The sequence below is a fragment of the Passer montanus genome, unplaced genomic scaffold, assembly GCF_014805655.1.
Source record: "Passer montanus isolate IOZ18808 unplaced genomic scaffold, ASM1480565v1 scaffold1, whole genome shotgun sequence".
Taxonomy (NCBI): Eukaryota; Metazoa; Chordata; class Aves; order Passeriformes; family Passeridae; genus Passer; species Passer montanus.
Window position 1 is genome coordinate 17,778,605 of NW_024356504.1, and position 21,060 is coordinate 17,799,664.

A 21,060-nucleotide genomic window follows, 5' to 3' on the forward strand; every position below is an offset into this window, starting at 1 on the left:
GCCCTGCTAAGGACTTCATAGTTTAGCCTTTTCTCTTTTCAGGAAAGGAGAAAGGAAAGAGGTTTTCCATTAAATCTGTGGACCATTTTCTTTTCCATCTGTGGCCTGGCATATTTCCCATCCCTCCTTATGAAAAGTTTGAGCCCAGTCTCAAGCCAGTGACATCAACTGGTGCAGCTGGCCCCTGTGTTTTGGTGTGAAGTGCAACTTCCTTTATTCCTACCTCCTACCTCCTGTGACTAACTAGCTGGTTTAAAGAATGGGTTAAGTTCAAAGAGGTTTTAACACTGTCTCTATTACCTCCCAGAAAATTTGAATAAAAATATCTTAAATATTTCATCAGCAGCTTCCCCCAAAACCTCTCTTTCCCACCCGATTCAGCTGGGTATAACATGAAGCAATAAATCTATATGTGGGCGTTGCCACAACCACTAATTCCCCTTTGTTATAAGATGACCCTAAATTCATTAAACATGAACCTTCCAAAGTAAAAAATACCTGTAAACAACAGCAACAACAAAAAAAATCATAGTTTTGTGTTGCATTGGCATTTTATTACAAAGAAACTCAGACTGGTGCATAAATTAACCCTCTTTGGTATGCAGAGCTCATGTAGCATGATATAAGTCCCAGTGAAAGTTAAAAGAATAATTACCATTATTTCTCTAGTTGGATGACAAATTGGAACATTTTCTCTTTGAACTTTTAAAAGAACACTATGTTGTAGACCCAAAATGCTATTTGATCTAACTTCAGCTGTTATCAATTACTAATTTCTTCAATTACACAAATGTTGCATATTATATTATATTCAGAAGATAAAAGAGAGATCCTACATCCTTGATGTACAAAGAATGCTCAAGTGTACCCTGAGGAGACAGGTAACACTCATCACATCTCATGTTAAACTTGGGAGATGGACACAACAGATGAGAACTGTCCCAGCCAAAGCTAGTCTATGTCACCCCATGACTGTCCAAAAATGTCAACAATTTCATAAATAAAATACAGTTATTAATGGTTTACTCATTTCCAACTTCCATTCTTGGCTGGGTGAATGGACAAATGGATAGATAAAAATTATCACTATGGGCACAGAAGCCCTCTCCCACTGAAAAAAAAGAAAAAGGGGTGGGGGTCAGCTCAAGTGCCCAAAACACTAGCCAGATTTCCTTTTAATGTTCAGGAAGTTTGGCAAATATCCTCAAAATGTTTTTAAAGAATGACTCATCTGCCTTTCAATCTGAGGACAGATCTTCCCCTAGCCCACAGTCAAGGTGCAGTGCTCAATCATGTTTATTTTTTCTAGTTGCTTCTCTGCTGGCTCACTTTTGACTGACATTGGCAATGGTGGAACAGAGACAAAACATGGAAGAGGGATGAGAGTGGCCAAACACTTACCTATTTCTTGGAATTTACAGAGGGGGAAGAACATTCAGGCTCTGTTGACTCACAGTGAGGCTCCCAACAGCGCTTTAGCTCAAGAAGTTGGGGCTGAGGCTTTGTGACTTCAAGGGCTGAAGTTCAAGCCCTGTCACATCAGCAGGTGACACATTAAAACAGGAGGGTTTGTACTTCAGCAGGGTTTCACTGCTTTGGTTTTCTGTGGGCTCCCTGGGAACAGGCCCTTATTCATATTGGACAGCACTGCATACAAAAACCCCAAACAAGTTGGCTGCCCAGCACAAGGAGGGCACTTTGAGCATTTGCCATATGGAGTAACTACTCAGATTTTCATTCTCTAGTTTACACGTCAGGCTAACACCCCCCTGGAGAACATCTATTATTGAAACTCAATACCATGCAGACTGGTTATAGCTTGAAACTTATCATCCTAGCCTTAGGCATCAGAGAAAAAGTTATTTGAGTTTTCCTGACTTAAAAATATACATTATGAGTTTTTTAATATATTTTTTAATTAACTCCTCTTCTCCTTTCTGCTTTCACAGCTACACTAAATCATACCAATTACAAGTTTTTTCAATATCAAGCCAAGAAGAGGTGATTATGAAGTATCAGAAATCATACCTTCCTCTCTGAGTTCCATGGCTGCTTTTGATTTATGGACCTCAAACAGTCTGGCAGTGGTAAAGCCCCCCTCATCCTGCCTTGGAAATGCTAAATGCCTTGTGGCACTCATGACCTTGCTATTACAGTGTTGTTCAACTGCAATAGATGTTTTCAGTCTAGGCTGTTGTGATCCCATGTGCCTCATTCTTCTCCTTCCAGCCCTCCTCTCCCAAGTGTGTGCACCTGTCCATCTCATGGGCCAGCTCCAGTGTTCACACAAATATGTCAGATTGACCAGGCAATTAGTTTGGCTGGAAATTGATGTGTTTCTGTTGGGTCATTTTTAGATCATCTCTCTAAAGTACACAAGTTGGACTGTCCCTACAAAAAGTCTGAAGTCTGTCAATGCCCAGTTTTGTATCAAATTAAGTTACCCTAAAACTGCACAGTTACCTTTTATGGACTCCAGGAATTTGTGAACCATGAATTAAAAACACTGTCCTAAGGCTGTGTTGTCATGATGGATAACACAGATCTATCTATTCCTTCACATTTACCAAATGATCTTTCAAAAATGATTGCTCAGACTGTCTGAAAAATCAATACATTGTCAGTCTCAGACTGCTGGGGATAGAGGCAGGGCAGTAAAGCCAGTGCAACTTACACATTAGTAGTGAAGACACCGTAGATCAGATCTTGCTCAGGAAGGTAGAAGGTGCTTTGCAATTCATTGTAATAGAAAGGGATTTCTCCAGCACGAGAGCAGTTCAGCCTGGCCTTCATGAAAGTTGTCCATGTGTCCTCCAGCAGAAACCTCCCTCCAATATCATTTTTGCACACCCTTGCCACCCGAGAGTACACTGTTTTCCCACAGTCATGTTCCACCGCGTTCTCACGGAAGAAGAAGTAGGTGAACAAGCCGATGTCATAGGCAGCAATAAAGTTAGGCTCTGAAAAACAAACATTTGAAGAGATTTATATAGGTTAGAAATCAATCCTTGCTCACTGACTTGCTCAATGCATTGCGCTGCCAGCTCCATTTATGCAGCCTGTCAAAGCTGGGACCACAGGGAGTTTGGAGTCAGCAGAGGACATAAAAACAGTAGATGGGAATAATGATATATGAGGATATAGCTTTAGTACCTTTTTTCAGATCTTGGAAAGGCCCCATTGTTTCTCCACTTCATTGGCAAAGCTGCTACTGATTTCAGTGAAAGCAGAGTTCAACTCTTTGCATATGCATGACTATTCTCTGTACCTATACTCATTTTACAAGGTAAAGCCTTCCCATTGGGCTGCTTCACCTATTCACTTTTGAAGTGGACCTTATGATGTGTTAAATATGCTGTGTGCATCCGCCCGATTCCCCAGACAGCTGCACTGAAACATTCAAGCTACTCTCCCAGCACTGTCACATCTGGCTTTTATCATCAAACCTTTCCAGTTTCTAGACACAAAAGATTATCTTATGTCCATAAAACAAAACCACGCCAGAGACTGACAGTAGTGAAATGTGCTCTCCTTAATGCTTTTTCTCCTAAAATTTTCAGTATTATTTTCACAAGAATTGAAAAGAACTTTGAATTTAGTAGATTTAGTAATAAATATTTTAATTGGGGATATAACAAAGCTTTAAAGTGTACAGTCTTTTATCCTGAAAGTTTCATTGGTAAAAGGAAAAGTTTGGCCAATGAATAATATTTGACCAAACAAACAGACCTTCCCCAAACCTGTTCGTTTAATAAGGTGTTTTTACAATATTCATTTCTGAGTAGCACTCAGAGGAAGAAGAATAAAGCAAAGACAGGATTCCTTTAAAGCTGCAGCCCAGGAGTGAAAGGAGAACAAAGAAAGGCAGCCCACTGCTGCTGCAAGGCAAGTTTGGGAGGCAGATGATGGTACAGAGGGGAGGGCATTGCAAATCATCTCCTGTCAAACTTTCTCCTTCAAACTAACCATGAACCTTAAAGGGACCATTGTGATCCCCAATCTGACCTTCTGTCTAACACAAGCCAGAGGATTTCACCCTGTAATTCCACCATCAGATCCTGTAGCTAACAGGAGAATTAGACCACATCTTTCGAAGGAGATCTGATATTAGTGGACAATGTCACCTGGCTTTACATCCATCACTTTCCTCAGTGACTTGTTCAAATCACTAAAGACTGACCCAGCTGCAACCTGTACTTCTTTTCCCATTTGACATTATCTGGTTTCAGCTCCCAATCACAGGTTCTTGTCATGACTTGTCTGCTAGATTAAAGAACTTTATCCTTTCCAAAATCTTCTCTTGATGTAAGTACTTCCATATCATGAACAAAACACCTTTTATCTCCTTTTCAGAAAGATAAATAAATTGAGCTCCTTAAGGCTCTTACTGTGAGGCAGGCTTTCCAAGTTTCAAATCACTGAATGGCTCTTCTCTGAATCACCTTCAGGTTTTCTGTTTCTTGTTGAAAAGTGGCCAGAACAGGAGAAAATTACTCCAATGTCACCAATGCTGCACAATGTTATAAATCCAAGAGTCACATTAGTTTTTCCAGTCACATACTAGAACTTCAGTTACTGTTTGTCTTCATTAAACTCCCCAGTTCCAATGTGGCATTCTTCTGAATCTTGCATTCATGCACAGACAAGAGGAACATGTTTCCAATGAGTGTGTATGGGCTATGATGCTTGTGGGTCCTAATTCACAGTCTTTCCTGATGACATCTTTTTTCTTGCACTCTAGGTCTTCATACTGACTTTAGGATGCCTGCAGAAGCCTAGTTCAGTCTTATTAAGCTCCAGAGAGTCCCACTGCTCTTATCTTTAATTGAAATGTCCTGAAATCTAATAGAAATATTTCAAGTATCTGGTCAATTTACCTGGGTAAAAGGAGATAAGGGGAATATTGGGGTCTCCATCACTACAGTCTGTTCAGACTAGAAGTGCTTTGCCCCAGTTGGAAGGTGTGGACTCAGTGCAGGGATTGCTGGTTGAAATTCTATAGTTTGTTTGATGCAGGGTATTATCACACTGGGGTAAGAGCTGCTTTTAATAACTATAAATCCACATCAGCATGGACTCACATGGAACATAACATGCTGTGAAATTTCTCATTTTTGGAGTGGTCTTGCACTGAAACCAGGCATCTTCAGCTGAGTCAGGGGAAGTAAAGAGTGCCTATCACTCTGCAGAACTGGGTCAACAATATGATGCTTAAAGTTGATTTTGATCTTCAAATCTTTGAGTGGTTTTCTTGTTAAAATGATGTATTGGTCATCTCACAAGAGAGAGACCCATATATATGTTAAATAGCCTATAAGACCCACTTTCTATATTCTAAATCAACTTTTCTGAAATAATTCCAGGCTCTTTTTAAATGTCTTCTAAGCTGCACTGATTATTGCTCCGGAAGCCCTTCCCCATCATAACTCTGGATCTCAATATGAAAAGAGAGAGAAAGATTTACAAGCCTGTCAAGCTGACTTTAATACATCTCTTGCTCAGATGTGACCCACATGACTTTACCATTGAGCCATTTGGAGTTGTATTGTGCTGTCCTAAGTGGGGGAACATTTCCAAGGCTGCGGTAAATAGCAGGATCCCGTCCAGAAAAATCAATCACAGTTGCAGCATAGAGTTCTCCTCGTGATGTAATCACAGCTGTCGAGTTATGCCGGGGGTCATATGGGCACCGAGCCACTCCATTAATTCTGTCAATGATTTTGCTGAGATTTCCTACCTGTATTTAAAAGGAGAGAGAAGAAAATTTAAAGAGCATCTGACTTTCTTAATGGTATAAAGAATTTGGTTTGCCCATGAGTACCTATGAGCAAATCCCTGATTTTTAAAAATCAGGTAGCTTGGAGAATGTAATCTTAGTGATGACTGAAAATTGATCTTTACAGCCAACATTTGCCAATGTAAGAAGTTGTGTCTGAACCTCACTGATCCTATTGCTTTGTACAAAGGGTTATTCCCCAGTCAATAAAGCCCAAACCCACTTGGTGCAATCAGGTGTTCCTTGTGCAAGTGCAGGTTTTTAATCTTCTGTAGACACCTCCTGAATACACATTGGCCTTAAACAAACATACAAATAAACATTTCTCTGGACCTGCTCCTGCCTCCTGTGAACCCAAAGGGAGTTTTGCCCTTTATTTAAAAGAAACTTTAAAGTGTTTAGCTCAGGAGGTACTCACAGCTAAGCTTGTCCATATTCCCCATTTTCAGTGCCATACCCAAGGTTTACATGAGCAGCACTTTCTCCAGACCAAACTCACCCATAACATGAATGTTTTGTTCCCCAACTGCAGATACAGTCATTGCCCCAAAGCAGCCCAAAGAAGAAAACCAACATAATTTCAGTCAGCTGCATGTAGAACATATTTTGTGCAGCCATGATAACCTGCCAAATGACTGTCTTTCCCCAGAGCATGTATCCAACCCTCTCCATCACTGCAAAAGAGGCAGAACATACCTGTCGACTGGAACACACTGGTGAAAAGGCGTTGGTACCACAGGTAAAGACCTTCTTGCCATAAACAATCAGCACTCGGACATAGTTCTGGCACTCTTCCTAAAGGGACACAAGACAGAGACAAAGGATTTTTGAAAATATTATTACATCAAAAACACCTGTATTGCAGCAGGAATGCACCTTCCTTAGCTCTAATTTGGGCTGAGATTTGTTGCCTCAAGCAGTGCACAGCTGTAGGGAGCCAGCAGTCTAGGAGAGCAAGCCCAATTTGCTGGTTATTTCTCTAACCATAGCCCTGCACAGTCTTGGGGTAGGATGTTAGCCATCAGGTCAATTTTGTCATAGCTACAAGTGCCTCTTTCTGTGCTCTGCTCAGATTGGAGGAGAAATTTTCCCTCTTTCCACGATGATACTTCTGACCTATTTTCCCAGTAATGCTGCAGCTTTGAAAACATTACCCAGACACCAACTCCACTGAAGGACAGCAGGTTTGTCTGCACTATAATTCAAACCAGTGCCAGCAGGAAAACAGCAGGAACTTCTCTTTAATAGACCAGGCTGGTCAAAGAATCTCATGCTTGAACAGGCTGTTACTTCCTGCCTCCCAGAGGATTGTGTGCTCAGGATTTTCCATGGTAGAAGGAGTTTCTCTTTCAGGCCAGGCCAATGAGGAATAGCAAGTTCCCAGTCTCAGTTGCTCGACCACTTGCTGGTACCAATAGGCAACTCCCTCCACATGCCAGTCCCCAAGGATGTAGGGGTCCTGCTGTGGGGGTGGCAGCACAAGGCTGCAGTTGCCTTTTTGATCAGAAAATCACCTTCACATTGTTAGAGAGCCAGGGTCTCTCTTTCTACCTACAGCCAGAGACCTGTGGAGTGCAAATCAGGCTAACTGAGCATCTCCTGGAGTTAAGATGTGGGGATGGAGGAGGCCACATAAGGCAGGAACTTCCTAACAATACACACAGGGAAAGGGAGGTAAAAGACTAGTATGCAATTCCCAGAGGCAGTGCAAGAGGCTGCAGAGCCACTTGCCCCAAGGATCACCCAAAGAGCCCCAGTGAGCCCTGTGCACCAGCCTGCCTGCCCCAGGCCCCCAGAGGAGAGGATATGAGCAATGACTGGCACCCACTGGGCTCCAGGGGAAGAAAGTCTATTATGTTATACCTTAAACAGAAAAGGAAACTTGTTAAAAAATAGCAACCTCAGCTGGGTTACCCGGGCTGCTTTGCTTTCTTCTCACCAATAGATCATCATTTGCCACTAAGTTGAGCCTATAGCTGCAGACACCACTTCTCCCTCCTGTAAGCAGTAATCATTCAGCAAGCTCCCGTCTCACAGCACTCCATGCTGTTGATCATTTCCCTGAAGACTTCATTTGCAAGACTCAGCAGTGTAAAAACACTCCCTATCATCTGGAAAGGAAGGGGCTTGCTTAGCTGGATTACACACTATCTTGTTTCATTTGCTGTACAGAAAGGATCCAACAGGAAAGCTGCCAGTGCTAGCCACAGATGGCAACTGCATGGACATGATATGTGATCCTTGCTTTTGAATGGCACAGACTCCACTCCAGAGCCAGCCCAGGAGCACTTGCCCAGTCTGGAAAGAGGCTACTGAGCGCCACAGAGCACATGCTGCCAGTCTTGAGGGGCAGCAGGATTCAGATACCCAATGCCCGGCACCCAAAAATGAGAACTTAGATTCATAGCTCAGTCAACCCTTTTTATTTCAGAAGCAGATCAGTCAGGATGACAGTGCATCAATCCATCAAACAGGACCTTGAGAAGCACTGTCCCACCTGCTGTGTGTTGAGAATAGTGGTCTCATTGCTTCTTTTAACAAGACAAAGGGCTTGCCATCTTCTCTGCCCTCTCTTGTCATTGCTGCATGGCGCTGGGAGCCCTGTCAGTTCCTTCCTGCCCTAGAGATGTCTGCATTTCATGACTGGGTTAAGTAATTCCTCTTTCTGTAGAGTACAGTTATTCAATCCCACATAATTTTAGGACCACTATATATTTGACTGCAAAGTACTAAAAATTCTTGAACAAATGCTGTTAAAAAAAAGTATTAGGTCATCTCCCAACAGAGTGTTGTTTTCAGAAGATGATTGATTTGCCATCTAACCTAGAATGCAGTTCTGTACTCAAATTTCACACAAGAGAGTACCCACCTGCTCCCCCTCCACTGCCACCATTCTCTGCTTTGTGCAAGGTCTGAGCACAGCTTCTGACCTAAAACAGCTAAGACCAGTTATGCTGCTGGACCCTTTCCTGCCTAGATACTACAATGTATTCCTAACTAAAGCCCTGCCCAGCAAAAATATAAAATCCTAAAAATATAAAATATAAATTTGCAGAATTCCCTTTACTTGCACAGAGCTGAATTACAGATTAACAAACTTCAATTTCTATAAAAACTTTCCAGATGAGAAGATAGTACACAAAAAGAATTTCTGTGAAATGTCATGTGCTGCAGACTTCTGGCAGTGATTAATCTGTTGCACACTTTTGCTTCATTTTTACTGCTTAAAAACAATGCTGCTAGATGTGGACCATGTCCACCTGTAGTTGTTCCTAGGAGTTAACTGAGCAGGCATTTTCCCTAGACCTGCCTTACTGATGATGGTAGCAGTACTCCATCCTCCTGGAGGAAGAGCAGTGATAATATGCTCATTTCATGCACTGGCCTCAAAGCAATTTAGACACTTAAGGTAATGTTCTGAAACAGATGCACATTGTCTGCCCTGCTCTCTCAGCTGGGGGAATGGAAACAATGCAGGTGCCAACCTCACTGTGGTGACACACTGGGTTAGAGGAGACACACAAAGGTCCAACTACGAGGCCACATCTCTCCAGCCTGCCTGGCCCAAAGCAGAATACAGTGCTCACCTCGTGTTTCTTATTGCTCTGCCCATGGCCAGTCACATCAGGCTATGAAGTCTCCAAAAAAAGTAAAGAAACAAAACCACTTAAATGCTCCAGCTTGCAGGATTTTTCTCAATACAGTGTCTATGAGATTTAATTCGATCCTCTTGCATCCCCATTCTCAAAACAAATAGCAAGGAACACCCTCCTCTGTGTTCTTTAAACTAGCCTGGATTTGCTCTGAAAAGTCATTCAATAAAGTGATCTCTGCAACAAGTCATAGCTGAGGCAACTGGTTAGTAAAATGATCTCACAAACCCCTACAGAAAATAGGAGCTATTTAATGCAGTTTCTTCCATGTGGTTGGAAAACTCTAGGCACACAGGAAGAAAAAATCAGATGGGCTGTAATATAAGCAGAAAATTTGGCAAGTTTGAATCCACCTCTGTCCAGACAAGACAATATTTGGATCCTGCTCTCACATTATGGAGCAGACAGTTAAATCTGTGTATGATCAGTCTGCAAATCTCATCACCAGAAGATATTACAGGGATAAAGGGATTAAGGTTTTAAATAAAGGGGGAAGACTGCATATTTATATGGTTAATAAGAATAACTTAGTTATATTAGTTAGGATTATTATTAAATATATGGCAGAGCTGATAAAAACCTGTGGCTCACTGCCAAAGAATTAAGCATATTTCTGATTTTCTTATGAATTACATGTTACATACTTTGAGGTTCTTGCTTCTTCCCCAAAATTACCTGGTACTCCTCCCTTTATTGAGATAGGGCCATAAATTTAGAAGGTATCACTTTTCTCCAGTCTAATGACCCTTGTTTTCCTCAAAACGAAGAGGCCATGACTGCTAATGCTCAACACTACAGGCCACAGGATCTCACAGTCAGAACAAACTGCACTGAAGCCTCTTCCTGCTGCCTCCTCAGTTTAGGCATACTATCATTTATTTAAATTTTTTTTTTCAGTATTTAGAATTACTATTCATGCACTGTCTGTGAATGCTCTATGTCCATGACTGTGGACAGGACCAGGTCTCTTTCTAGCTCATAGAGACATCAGGTTATTTTGAGAGCACAATTCAAACCTGAGAAGCAAGAGTGGTGCCCTGTACTGCCTTCACTCGTGTGGACAGTTCAGCAAATGGAGGGGCTGACCTCCTGCAGCTTCCATTTGAGGTAAAATTCAAAAAGTTTCAGGTTGCTGCAAATAAGACAGCTGTAGATGCTTCTTAGTTGTTTATTCTGTCATCTCTTAATACCAGATTTCTAAAATGTTATAAACCCTGATCTCATTGTACAGATGCATTTTTCTTTGTAAGCATAGCTATATATAGGCACTAATTTAATGGCTTTCTAGTTTAAATTAACTACCCAAGCCCTGTTGTCAGAGATCTCCTTTTTAATTACTGGTTAACACTATTTCATCACATACTGATATATTTTACAGTTATACACTGTATGAGAAAAATGGCTGTTGCAGACAGTCTGCCATGCTCAGTAGAGAAACACAGACTCCTGGAGCACAACCTGGAGTTCAGAGAATCAGCCAGCAGAACTCCAAGTTACCCCTTCTGTGACATTTTAGAGCACAGCAAACATTTAATTTATCTGCTGCAGTTTATCCCAATTTATTAAAAAATAATCAAGACCCAATTTGGTTCTTAAGCCCTGCTATTGGTACACTTTCAGATATCTGTATTTACTTCTTTGGACAAGCAAGTCTGTTACTCAGTTTAAGCCAAGGCCCCAGCCAAACTACCCTTCTCCTCTGAGTGGAACAGATAGCAAAGAGAATTTCTAATGATTTTTCTAGCCAAATGTTCTTTAATAGATTTCCTAATCAAATTTATTTGGGGGCTGATTCTGCACTGATAGCAGAAGTAATAGGAATGTAGGTTCAGGTCTCTAGGAACAGTTACAAAGGGGATAAAAATAGTTGATGGCCTCCCAGCTATTTCTGTTTCCCCTGGGATTTCTATGGTGCCTCTCCTACCTGGATGCCTATTATTCTTAAATGGTGTGGAGTTTCCCAGTTCCACCAGATAAGCAGATAAGCATCCTCTATGTGACACATAGCCACTGGAAGGACTGAAATAGCTCAATCCTCCTTTAGCTCAGCAATTTCTATGCACAAATCCTATTCCACTGGGCTGAAGCCTTGGCTAGGATTTCCCTGTAACCTTGTGCATCCACAGCAACAGGACACCACACAGAAAAAAGGAAGAAGCTGGATGTCCCACTGGCAGTACAGTGGGACAACCCAGCTGGATGCCCATCAGCTATTAATCTCACTTCTTCCTTGCTCCAGAAATGCTATTAGTGCATCATCTTCCTCCTGGCTACACAAAGCTCTTAGGGCAGAATGTAAGAGCTGCTATTTTCACTGTTGTTTTCACAGTTTAAAATGATGGTGTACTGCTTTTGGAACATTAACAAATAATTTGGTGCTTAGACAAAAGAAAAACCAAAGTTCTAATGTTGAAAAAGCCACAATTGTCCATGTTAGGCAAAATTCCTTAGATGTGGTTGATGGTGACTGTTATGCAGAGACAAACCAATTACAAACTAGGAACTGAGCAACTCCTAATGAAATTAAATACATCTCTTCCCCTCCTGCTCTATCCATCACTCATTTTAACTACAACCTCTGGATGATTTCATTTGGAAGACACAAAGAAAGGCAACACAACACTGACTTTGTTCTCTGCACTGTCTCAGTAATGTGGATGTTTTCCAGGGGACAGTTTAAAGAGATTGATCATGCTACACTTTATAAATGCTGCAAAAAAAGAGAATGATTACTTGTGGAAGCCAGCACGGCTCTCCAGAGACAGAGCAAGCAAAACATGAACACTTCTTAGAGGAAACCACAAGTTTTAGTTGATAAAAATAACATCAATGAAAGAGAATTTTCTGAGGTGTTTGCTTTAGTACTGCATGATATATTGCAGACAGTTAATTTTAAAATCAGGTTCAGGAACTTATACATTAAGTGATTAAAATCTGATAAATTACTGTGATAAAAAAAATCCTCAAAGTGAAATCACTCATAAACTTGCTGTCCTAGTGGAGCCCCAGCTGGGGTGGCACCAGCTCAGTATCAACATTTTTCTTAACAAACATTTAACCTAAAGATGGCAAAAGCTGCAACTATCAGTGAGGCCAACAGCCCATTTTATAAAGATACTATGCATTAAAGAAAGAGGAACAAAAGCGCTTTATGTATAAACATGGAGATTTCATCCCAAGTGTAGTAACTGTGAAAGGATTTAGTGGTCACATTGGCCAGGAAATTCTGCATGATCTCCTGTGGCAGAGGAGCTTACAAAACTGCCATGTATATGAGCTGAGGAGGGTGGAAGGCTGTTTTAATCACACTTAGGCATTAGAGAGATTGACAAGGGAATACAGGTGAAAAATTGAAGTGTGCAGAAAACAGACAAAAAGTATTCAAGGGCAGTAGAAAAATGACTTAGAGAAAAAGACTTGGAGAACTCATCTTTTTACTTTATCAAAAAGCCACAGTACTGCATTGAAAAGAGCATATAAGTGCCTCTGTAAAAAATAAATACTGATAACTAAAGGGCTCTTTAATCTAGCAAAGAAGGGCAAAATGAAACCAGATCCAAATTAAAAACAAAGTATGTGTTACCAGGGAAGGTAATCTGCCATTAGAACAATCCAGCAAAGCACAGGGAGCACATTTGCTTCAGGCCCTCAGTGCAACACTTTCCATCTTTTTCAAAAAGGTACAGCAGACAGACATGGGCACTGAGCTCTGTTTAGGAACAAGCAAGAGAAATTCATGGCCAGAGGTGTCAGAAAAAAGGGACCTTCTAACCTTTTATCTAAGACCTAGACTTTTCATCTGCCTCTTCTCTAGACAATAGGTACTCAAATGGGAAGTGACTATTATATCATAATAATTGCACTTCTGTGATATGCATTTTGTGGCTTTTATTCTTATGCTTCTTATTTTTCTTAGGGTACAGTTCTGTTCATTTTAGGAAGAAAATTTCTAAGCAGCAAGAAGAATCTTATTATCTTATACTTATCAGGCACAATAAAAAAGGCATTTTAATACATGAGCCAGTTTTGAAAGCTTCACCTAAAATACATACATTATTAAATGGGCAAGGAAAATATACCAGCAACTTAGGCAAACCACACTGTAAATTAATGTATGATCCAAAGGTTCTCCTTCTTTCTGGCCTCTATCACAACATATCTAAGAGTTTAACAATCCAGAACACATTTATCATCAAATCATCTGTGCTGGGTAGGAACCTGCCATTAGTCAAGTTTTGACAAAGCAGAGCTGAGGCAGACAGAGCTGTGCACCTTGTACCACCATTGCACAGCAGAATCAGAAGTGTTCACAATGGTGCTGCCCTCACCTGCTGCCTTTACCCAGCCAAGGGCAGAGATCCTGGGTCAGATTTGGGCTTAGCTGGAGCAGAGCACTTCATCAGCTGCTTAGACTGAACTTGGTCTTTTTGAGCTGTTGCTGAGTCATTTCTCTGCAGTATAACTAACAATGAATGTACAGGGGACTCAGCTGTGGACACACAGGGTAGTGTAGATACAGACCTGGGAGATCAGTGTTTACTTAGCTACTTCAGAATCCTTCTGCCTTTTTAGCTTCCTGTCTTCTTGTCAGAGTCTTAGTCAACACCTTTGTTTGCCATTAATTGTATGTCAAGGAGTGCCTAACAACCTGCTTGACTACCATTCCTCCAAACTTCACTCATGAGCACTGCGTCTAACAAATTATTTCAAACTCTGTGTCACAATCAACATAAACTCAGCAGTTCAGAGCATTATGCTCTTGACATTTTTTTGCAAACCCTTTGCAGTGTGAGAAGGCAGCAGTGAAGATACTCAGACTGTCGCTTACTTTTGGCATAACAGTAACAAAGAGATTTAAATTACCCTAGAATTTGTTCAGTCACATGGTAAAGTATGGCTTTATCCAGTGGTTGACAAAATATTTCCAGGTTATAAATACAAATTCTTCACAAACAGCAGGACACAACTTAAATCTAACAGACTTTACAACAGAAGAAAAGAGGAAAACCTTTCTTTGCATGTTTAAGGTGCAAATACCACAAATTCCAAAATTCTTCATGTCTTGAATTTTGGTGTTTTTCAATTCTGTCCTAATCCTTCTCATTACTGGCCATGTCTGGTGTTTGCCCATCCCAACCATTTTGCCTCTGTGTTGATTTCCTGCATAATGTAGTTTCTACTTGAAACTCTAACGGATGTTCTAGAATTCCCATTCTCCAGTTCTCCACAGCTATATGAAGAAAATTGTTGCCTATCTGGCAAAACTCAAGCTATTTTTTTTTGTGTACATACAAGTTGATACAGTAATCACATTAACTTTATTATATAAAAACAAAATTGTCAATGGATCGGGTAATCCTGTGTTCAAAGCAGCAAACTGGAATGTGGCAGATTCCAGCATTTTGGGCCAGCCACACAGTCACTCTGCTTGATTGCCTGTATCTAAGAAAAGATTGTGCTTATTCTGTCTTATCGTTTGCTCATCTCCTCTGGTTTGTACTGAAAGCTCTTTGCAGAGTTGTATTAAAGACAATAGACACCCTCTCAGCTGAGGAATGAAGCTTTTTGAAGTGCATGAATTTCACATTTGAAAAATAAAAAAAAATCCTGCCTTTAGATAGATGCCTTCATTTTAGCTTCTCAGAAGAAGGGTGGAAAGGCCCTGTGGCTGGATCAGAAATGCCTGCAAACTCCGAACTTCTGGGACAGCATGTGCAAGTTCAAGCAATTCCTACTTTAAAATGCAGTTTAACAGAGTGCACCTGCCTCCCAAGCAGCTCTGTGATATTCAACCTGAACAGATTGCAGTGTGCGAGCAGATTCAATTCTCACTTTCCAGGGAATTCTACAACTAGGAACTCCAACTGCAAGCAAACATTGAATCCCACGTGGCTGAACACCAGTGGCTCATTGCTGAGGACCTGGGCTAAGCCAGCCTGCCTGGCCTCACATCCCTCTGCAGGATGCTACCCCTGGCTTGCCACCACTCCGCTCCCTGATGTGTCACAAATTGTGTCCTCTCCAGCAGCGAAATCACCTTTAAATTTCATGCAGAGCAAGTGTAATAACTTGGACAGGGGGCCTTTGAAGTGGCTTGCTTGGTGGTGCTTATACCCATGTGGCAGTACAGCTAAACTGCTGCAAATTTGCAAGCTCGAACTGGTGTCAGACATCCTCTGTGTGGATTTCACATGTTGCAAATATATTTACCCGTAACATCATTGTAACAAAGCAAAACTTACCTCTGTTTTCCCTTTACTTTGACAGGACCTCCTGGTGTCTTCATCTGAACCCCATGCTGTTGCCTGAAAAACCAAAGTGCACAAGTCACACAAGAATGCCACCAACCACCATGTCTAGAGACTCCCAAAACAAAAGCAAGCATCTCCAGCCAATTTACACAGCCCAATTTAAAAGCAGCATTGTGACAGTAAACATGTATCCAACTCCCACTGTGCTCACAGTGCACACAAATGATAAATAGATGAGAAGTTCAGAGGCGGTGGCAACTGGAATGTTCACAGAGGACAAACTTTAATTTACATGTAAATATAACTTCTGATCATCATTCAGCTGGAAGGTCCAAGACATAAGCCCCACACACCAAGCCATCACATTCTTTTTAAAGAGGATAGCGCTGTATAAACCCTCAGCTTTCATTGCCAAAAAGAAAAATTCCCTACAGCGAAGTCCAGCAGTTCTGCTCAAATCTCTTGGTCTTCTTAAATTTACCCCCAAGATTATCACCTTCTAAGTAACCCTGCAGTGAATCAAACTGGATCAAAACTGGGAGCTGACAGGTAAGACCCAGAGAGATGGGAAGAGGGGAGAAAGACTGATGGTGATTTGTGATGCCAGACAAGTGGGGTCAGGTCCTGATGTAGAGTAAAACACATTAAGGCCGAGGGCACTATTGACTGGACGCTGAGAGCATGTGGGGTCCCCAGTGACCTCTGACTGCTTCAGAATGAAGAGGCCCCTTCCTCCACAAGAAAACTCAAGAAAAGCTGCATCAGAGAGAACTTTTAAATGTAAAATATTTAGCAACATATCCAACTATTCAGTGCCCTCCCCAATTTTCCTCCCTTCAGCACTTTTTAAAAATAGTCCTAACAAATTCAAGCAGGTATTGTTAGCTGGAGGTGAAAATACATATAAATATCCACACTATACATAATACATCATTCTGAGTACCAGAAAAACAGCTCTGCTACATAGGGAAAGGTCAGGCTCACAAAGTACAGATAAAGATCCAGAGCTCCCTTAACAGGGCCAGATTTTCTTTATTTTTATTTTCCTCAGTCCATTACCAACAAAGGAAATAGCTTCAAAGTTCGGTCCGGATCTGAACTCTTCTTGAACTTCTCATTGCAGCCAATATGTTTTTTAAAACCTAGGCTGCCATAGAAATTGTCCTCTTGACACATGATAAATTCATTTTTTTGCAGGAGAAAGTTGGGAAACCACTAAAAAGAGAAGATGAATTTTCCAACTCCCAGCTCAGGTCCATGAAGACTCTCATTCAGATCTACAAGAAATGCAATCAGCCAGGAAATGCATTTATATACAACATTAGCGGAAGGGATAGTTCTAGCTCATTAAAAAACCAAAAAACCAAAAAAACAAACAAAAAACCAAAAAAACAACAATGAAAACAAAACAAACAAACAAAAAAACTAAAAAAACCCAGCCAACCAAGCAACCAAAAAAAAAAAAAATCCACACCCTATCTCTCCATTAGCTGAGCATGCCATTCAATCTGACTTGAAAGAAAGACTTCATGAGCACAGGCAAAGATCTGGTGAGAGAAGGGAAGAGCACAGGCCTTTCCTTGGAAGCCACTTGGGAAATATCTCCCATATACTGCAATCCAATCCAGGGTGGAGGCCAAAAGCTTGTGCCTCAGAAGTGGTTTTGTGAGAGCTGGGATAAGTCCTTGCTGAAAAGGATCATTCAGTCATATCCTGAGAGGGAATGACACTGAATGACAGAGCTTACATTGTAAGCCATCACAGGAGAGCAAGGAATTTTGCCTGCTGACTACCAGCAGCCATTGACATCAGCAAAGCAACTGCACAGTAGGATTATGATCTGTAATCCCTCTAGAGCATGGCTCTAGCCCATGCTCATTAAAACACAGTGTCTTTGCACCTTCAAGTTTTGACAATTTTAATTAAAAAAAAAACAGAAAAAGATACTCAGGAAAGAGATCATTTTTTGTGAGGCCCTTCTTCCCATTTTAAAACCAGAGACACAGAACTTTCCACTTTACAGCCCAGTTTACCTTAACAGTGCTTGACAGGAGAAAATGAAAACAAAAATTGTTGGTTGCTTCAGCAATCGATGCTGCTTCTCTGCAAATACTCTGGGTCATCTGGGATTGCAGCAGTGCAACACAGAAGGATTTGGCCTCCCAGGGGTCACCCAGCTCTTCCTGCCAAACACCTGCACCACAGAACTTCAAGGCATGTTGCACACATAGCTCTAGTCAGAGCACTGCTCTCCTCCAGCGATGTTCTAATGTGCCTAAATGTTTTCTTTTATTAGGCACATTGCCCTTCAGCCTTCTGAAGCACTACCTTGATGAGTAGTGATAAAAAAGATCTTAGTGATGGCCCAAATTATAGCAACATGTTGTTTGTGACTACACCATTAGTCAGGGTGCATCTCATTAGAGCTAAGAGGATAATTAAGCAATATGGCAAGCCAGAGCGTGTTTTACAAGTCCCACACATGTCTTTGGCAGGACAGGGGGAGCTAGCTTGAGGGCTGAGTAACTCCAATGACCTCTGGTGACTCAAAGAAAATATTCATGACCCTGCAAAGCAGAACATCTTGAAAATAATAAAAGTATAATTGCAAAGCCAAGCAGCTAATGTGCACTTAAATATTTGCACTGCAAGATCCACTGACCTGCAGACTAGACCAGGCCTTGTGCTGGGCTCCCAGGAGCCCACACACATCTGTGGCTGTGGCTGTGGCTTGGACCTGGCTAGGCTCAGACCTCTGAGTCTGGGGCTTTCACATGAGCACTCCAGCATTGTTCAGTTTCTTTACTTGACTGATCAGCTGTCTTTTCAGGTCAAAATGTCCCAGCCCTGTCACCTCTGTTGCTTTGGGCTACTCTGTACAAACTCCCTGTGGGATGCTGGTGTTCTGTGTCCTCTCACTGGTGTATCCAACCCAAGCTCTTCCTCCACAGATGAATATATGCTCTTCCTCTGACTTAGATCCTTTTTGCCCCAGGATCAAACTACTGGACATTTGACAGAGCAACTTTCAGAAAGATCTCTCTCTCTCCAGGGTGCATCTGTGTGTACCCATGTATTTATCAGTGAGGCACAGACCTACTTAACACTTGCATAACACCGCAGCACTGTAAGAGGTGCTTTGTACTTTGGCTTCCTTACCTGATCATAATGCTTCTCAAAAGCCAGGTTCTTGAACAATGGCTTAGGTTCCTCCCCTCCCTTTCCTCATATCCCTCAATAAACCAAATTATTATTATTTTTTGGGCTTTTTTACTGCTTTAACTGCCTCTGCACACTTGGATGAGGTACAAACTGTATCCAGCAGATGTTTTCGGTCACTCTGTTGGGATATCATCCTGAATTTATGATTAATTTTCTCAGTTGTTTGAGACATTTCAGTTTCCCAGCCCCAGAAAACACATCTGGGATTATTTTTATACCTCCTGCTACATTTGTCAGTCAAAAGCAGTACACATCTCTGGAGCCATAGGCAATAAAACAATTTTCATGGCATGGGTTGTGGAAGGCAGTCTGGATGAAGACGTGACAAACCTGGGAGCAGGGCTACATCCAAACACAGGACAGTATGTACTAGCCATGTGCTTAAGCAACCAAGCAACCAGCTTTTTAGCTGTCAGGGTGTCAGCAATTCCTCCCATGACATCCTTATAGAGAGCACTCCCGCTTCTCATGCTACCTCCTTACAAACTCATAAGTATTTCTTCCCTCAAGCATTTCCAGAAGAAATGCAGTTTCTAGCAGTGTTTCCAGCCACTTTGGACACCTCCTCTGTAACCACATGGCCCATTTGGAGGATGGGGGTACCCAGATCATGGAACAGCTCAGGGCTGCAGCTGCTCTGCAAGATGAGCCATGCAAACCATGGGCAGGACTGCCCAGCCACCTGTGCAGACAGACACCAGAGGACAAGCAACTTTGTCCCTGAACTGAAAATGCAAATAAATCTGCCCTGCTGCAGCCTATTTGCAAGGACAGCTGGTCTTTCACATCACTGTTTCTTGAGTTCCATGCAGGCAGTTTTTCTCAATTTTTTTTTTAATTGCATGTTTGTGTATTATTTCTGCATTTTTAGAAGTCCCATGGAGGAGACAATCACAGAGAAGCATTTGAGTGTACAATCACACCCACCCAGTGTGACATTGCCCGACTAGAAATTAACAGAAGGGGCCACAATAGCTAAGCCTATTAAGTGCATAGCTGAATATTCAGAGGTCACATCCGGACACAGAAAGAAAGAGTTAATGTCTCTCCCAATAAATTATAAGCATCACAGTTTGCTACCAGCTCTGACTGCAGATCAGCAGTGCTCTAGAATTCTAGCTCATCATGTGCTGTCACATCAGTTATTCAGCACGCACTGCTGAGAGAAGCTTTCTAGATACATTTATTTAATTACCTGCACATCCTGGCATTGGCTTCCAAAGTACCTGCCTGTCACTAGCAAGCCCTGTTATCAATAGTTATGTGCATCCTCAACTGTTAATGTGAAAATTCTTAGACTTCTATGGACCAGCTTTTACACTCAGGTCAGCAATTTATACTTCAACACCACAATATGAATGTATAGATTAAGTATACACTAATCCCTGCAGTGTACTTGCACAATAGAGGTTGCAGATTTTCATGCAAAACCAAAACATTGCTTTAAAACTGGAAAGTTAAGATTGGAGGAGAATACGCTACATCCATATTTATCAATTAAACACATTGTTAAACACATCTAAGGTGTTCTATTACAAAACTATCCATCTCTTACCAACCTCACTTCCATGAAACAACTGCTGCATGCAAACCACTTGCATGCCTGAAGACAGACCCACAACCATGTTGTTCTGCCCTATTAGGGGAAAAATGTGTAATACCAGAATGCACATTTTATATATCTGAAAGGAAACAAATATTCCTCAAGTACAAGCTTACTAGAAAAAAATAACAAATTCAACAAACAAAACCACCATGAAACAAGCAAGCAAACACCCCCCAAATCAGGTACTGATTCTGTGAGATGCCAGCTTTTTCTAGAAGGTGCTGTGTTCCTCAGGTTTCTGCGACTGTCAGCAGATGCAGAAGCAAAAGCAGCACCTTGTGTCCCAGGCTCGGGTGTGCGGGGACTGCTGACACAGGAGTTTCCATTTCCATCAAGCCTCTGCAGTGCCCACAGGAGATTTCTCTGCCTGCCCACAGAATGTGAGGTGATTTTGGTTCTCTGCTTGTGCTGCGAGGGCACCCCGAGCAGAGCCTGCCAGTCACATCACCTTTTTGCTGAGTTATGCATGAGGAAGGAGGGCAGGAGGTGCTGTGCTGTGACAGCTACTGTGCACCAGAGACCTGAGCTGGCAGACTTATTCCTTTCCCAGTG

At 41.7% G+C, this 21,060-nt stretch overlaps 1 protein-coding gene across 5 annotated transcripts in view; it reads right to left on the minus strand.

Moving 5' to 3' along the window:
* The window catches only part of SEMA5B (semaphorin 5B), a 269,780-nt gene that overhangs the window by 65,802 nt on the left and 182,918 nt on the right, over positions 1-21,060 (minus strand). For all 5 annotated transcript variants that reach the window (XM_039700342.1, XM_039700334.1, XM_039700351.1 and 2 more), the window contains exons 6-9: positions 15,672-15,734; positions 6,473-6,571; positions 5,524-5,737; positions 2,675-2,960 (exon numbers count right to left, since the gene is read on the minus strand). In XM_039700342.1, the coding sequence (XP_039556276.1) occupies positions 2,675-2,960; positions 5,524-5,737; positions 6,473-6,571; positions 15,672-15,734 (662 nt within the window). The remainder of the gene's footprint in view (positions 1-2,674; positions 2,961-5,523; positions 5,738-6,472; positions 6,572-15,671; positions 15,735-21,060) is intronic.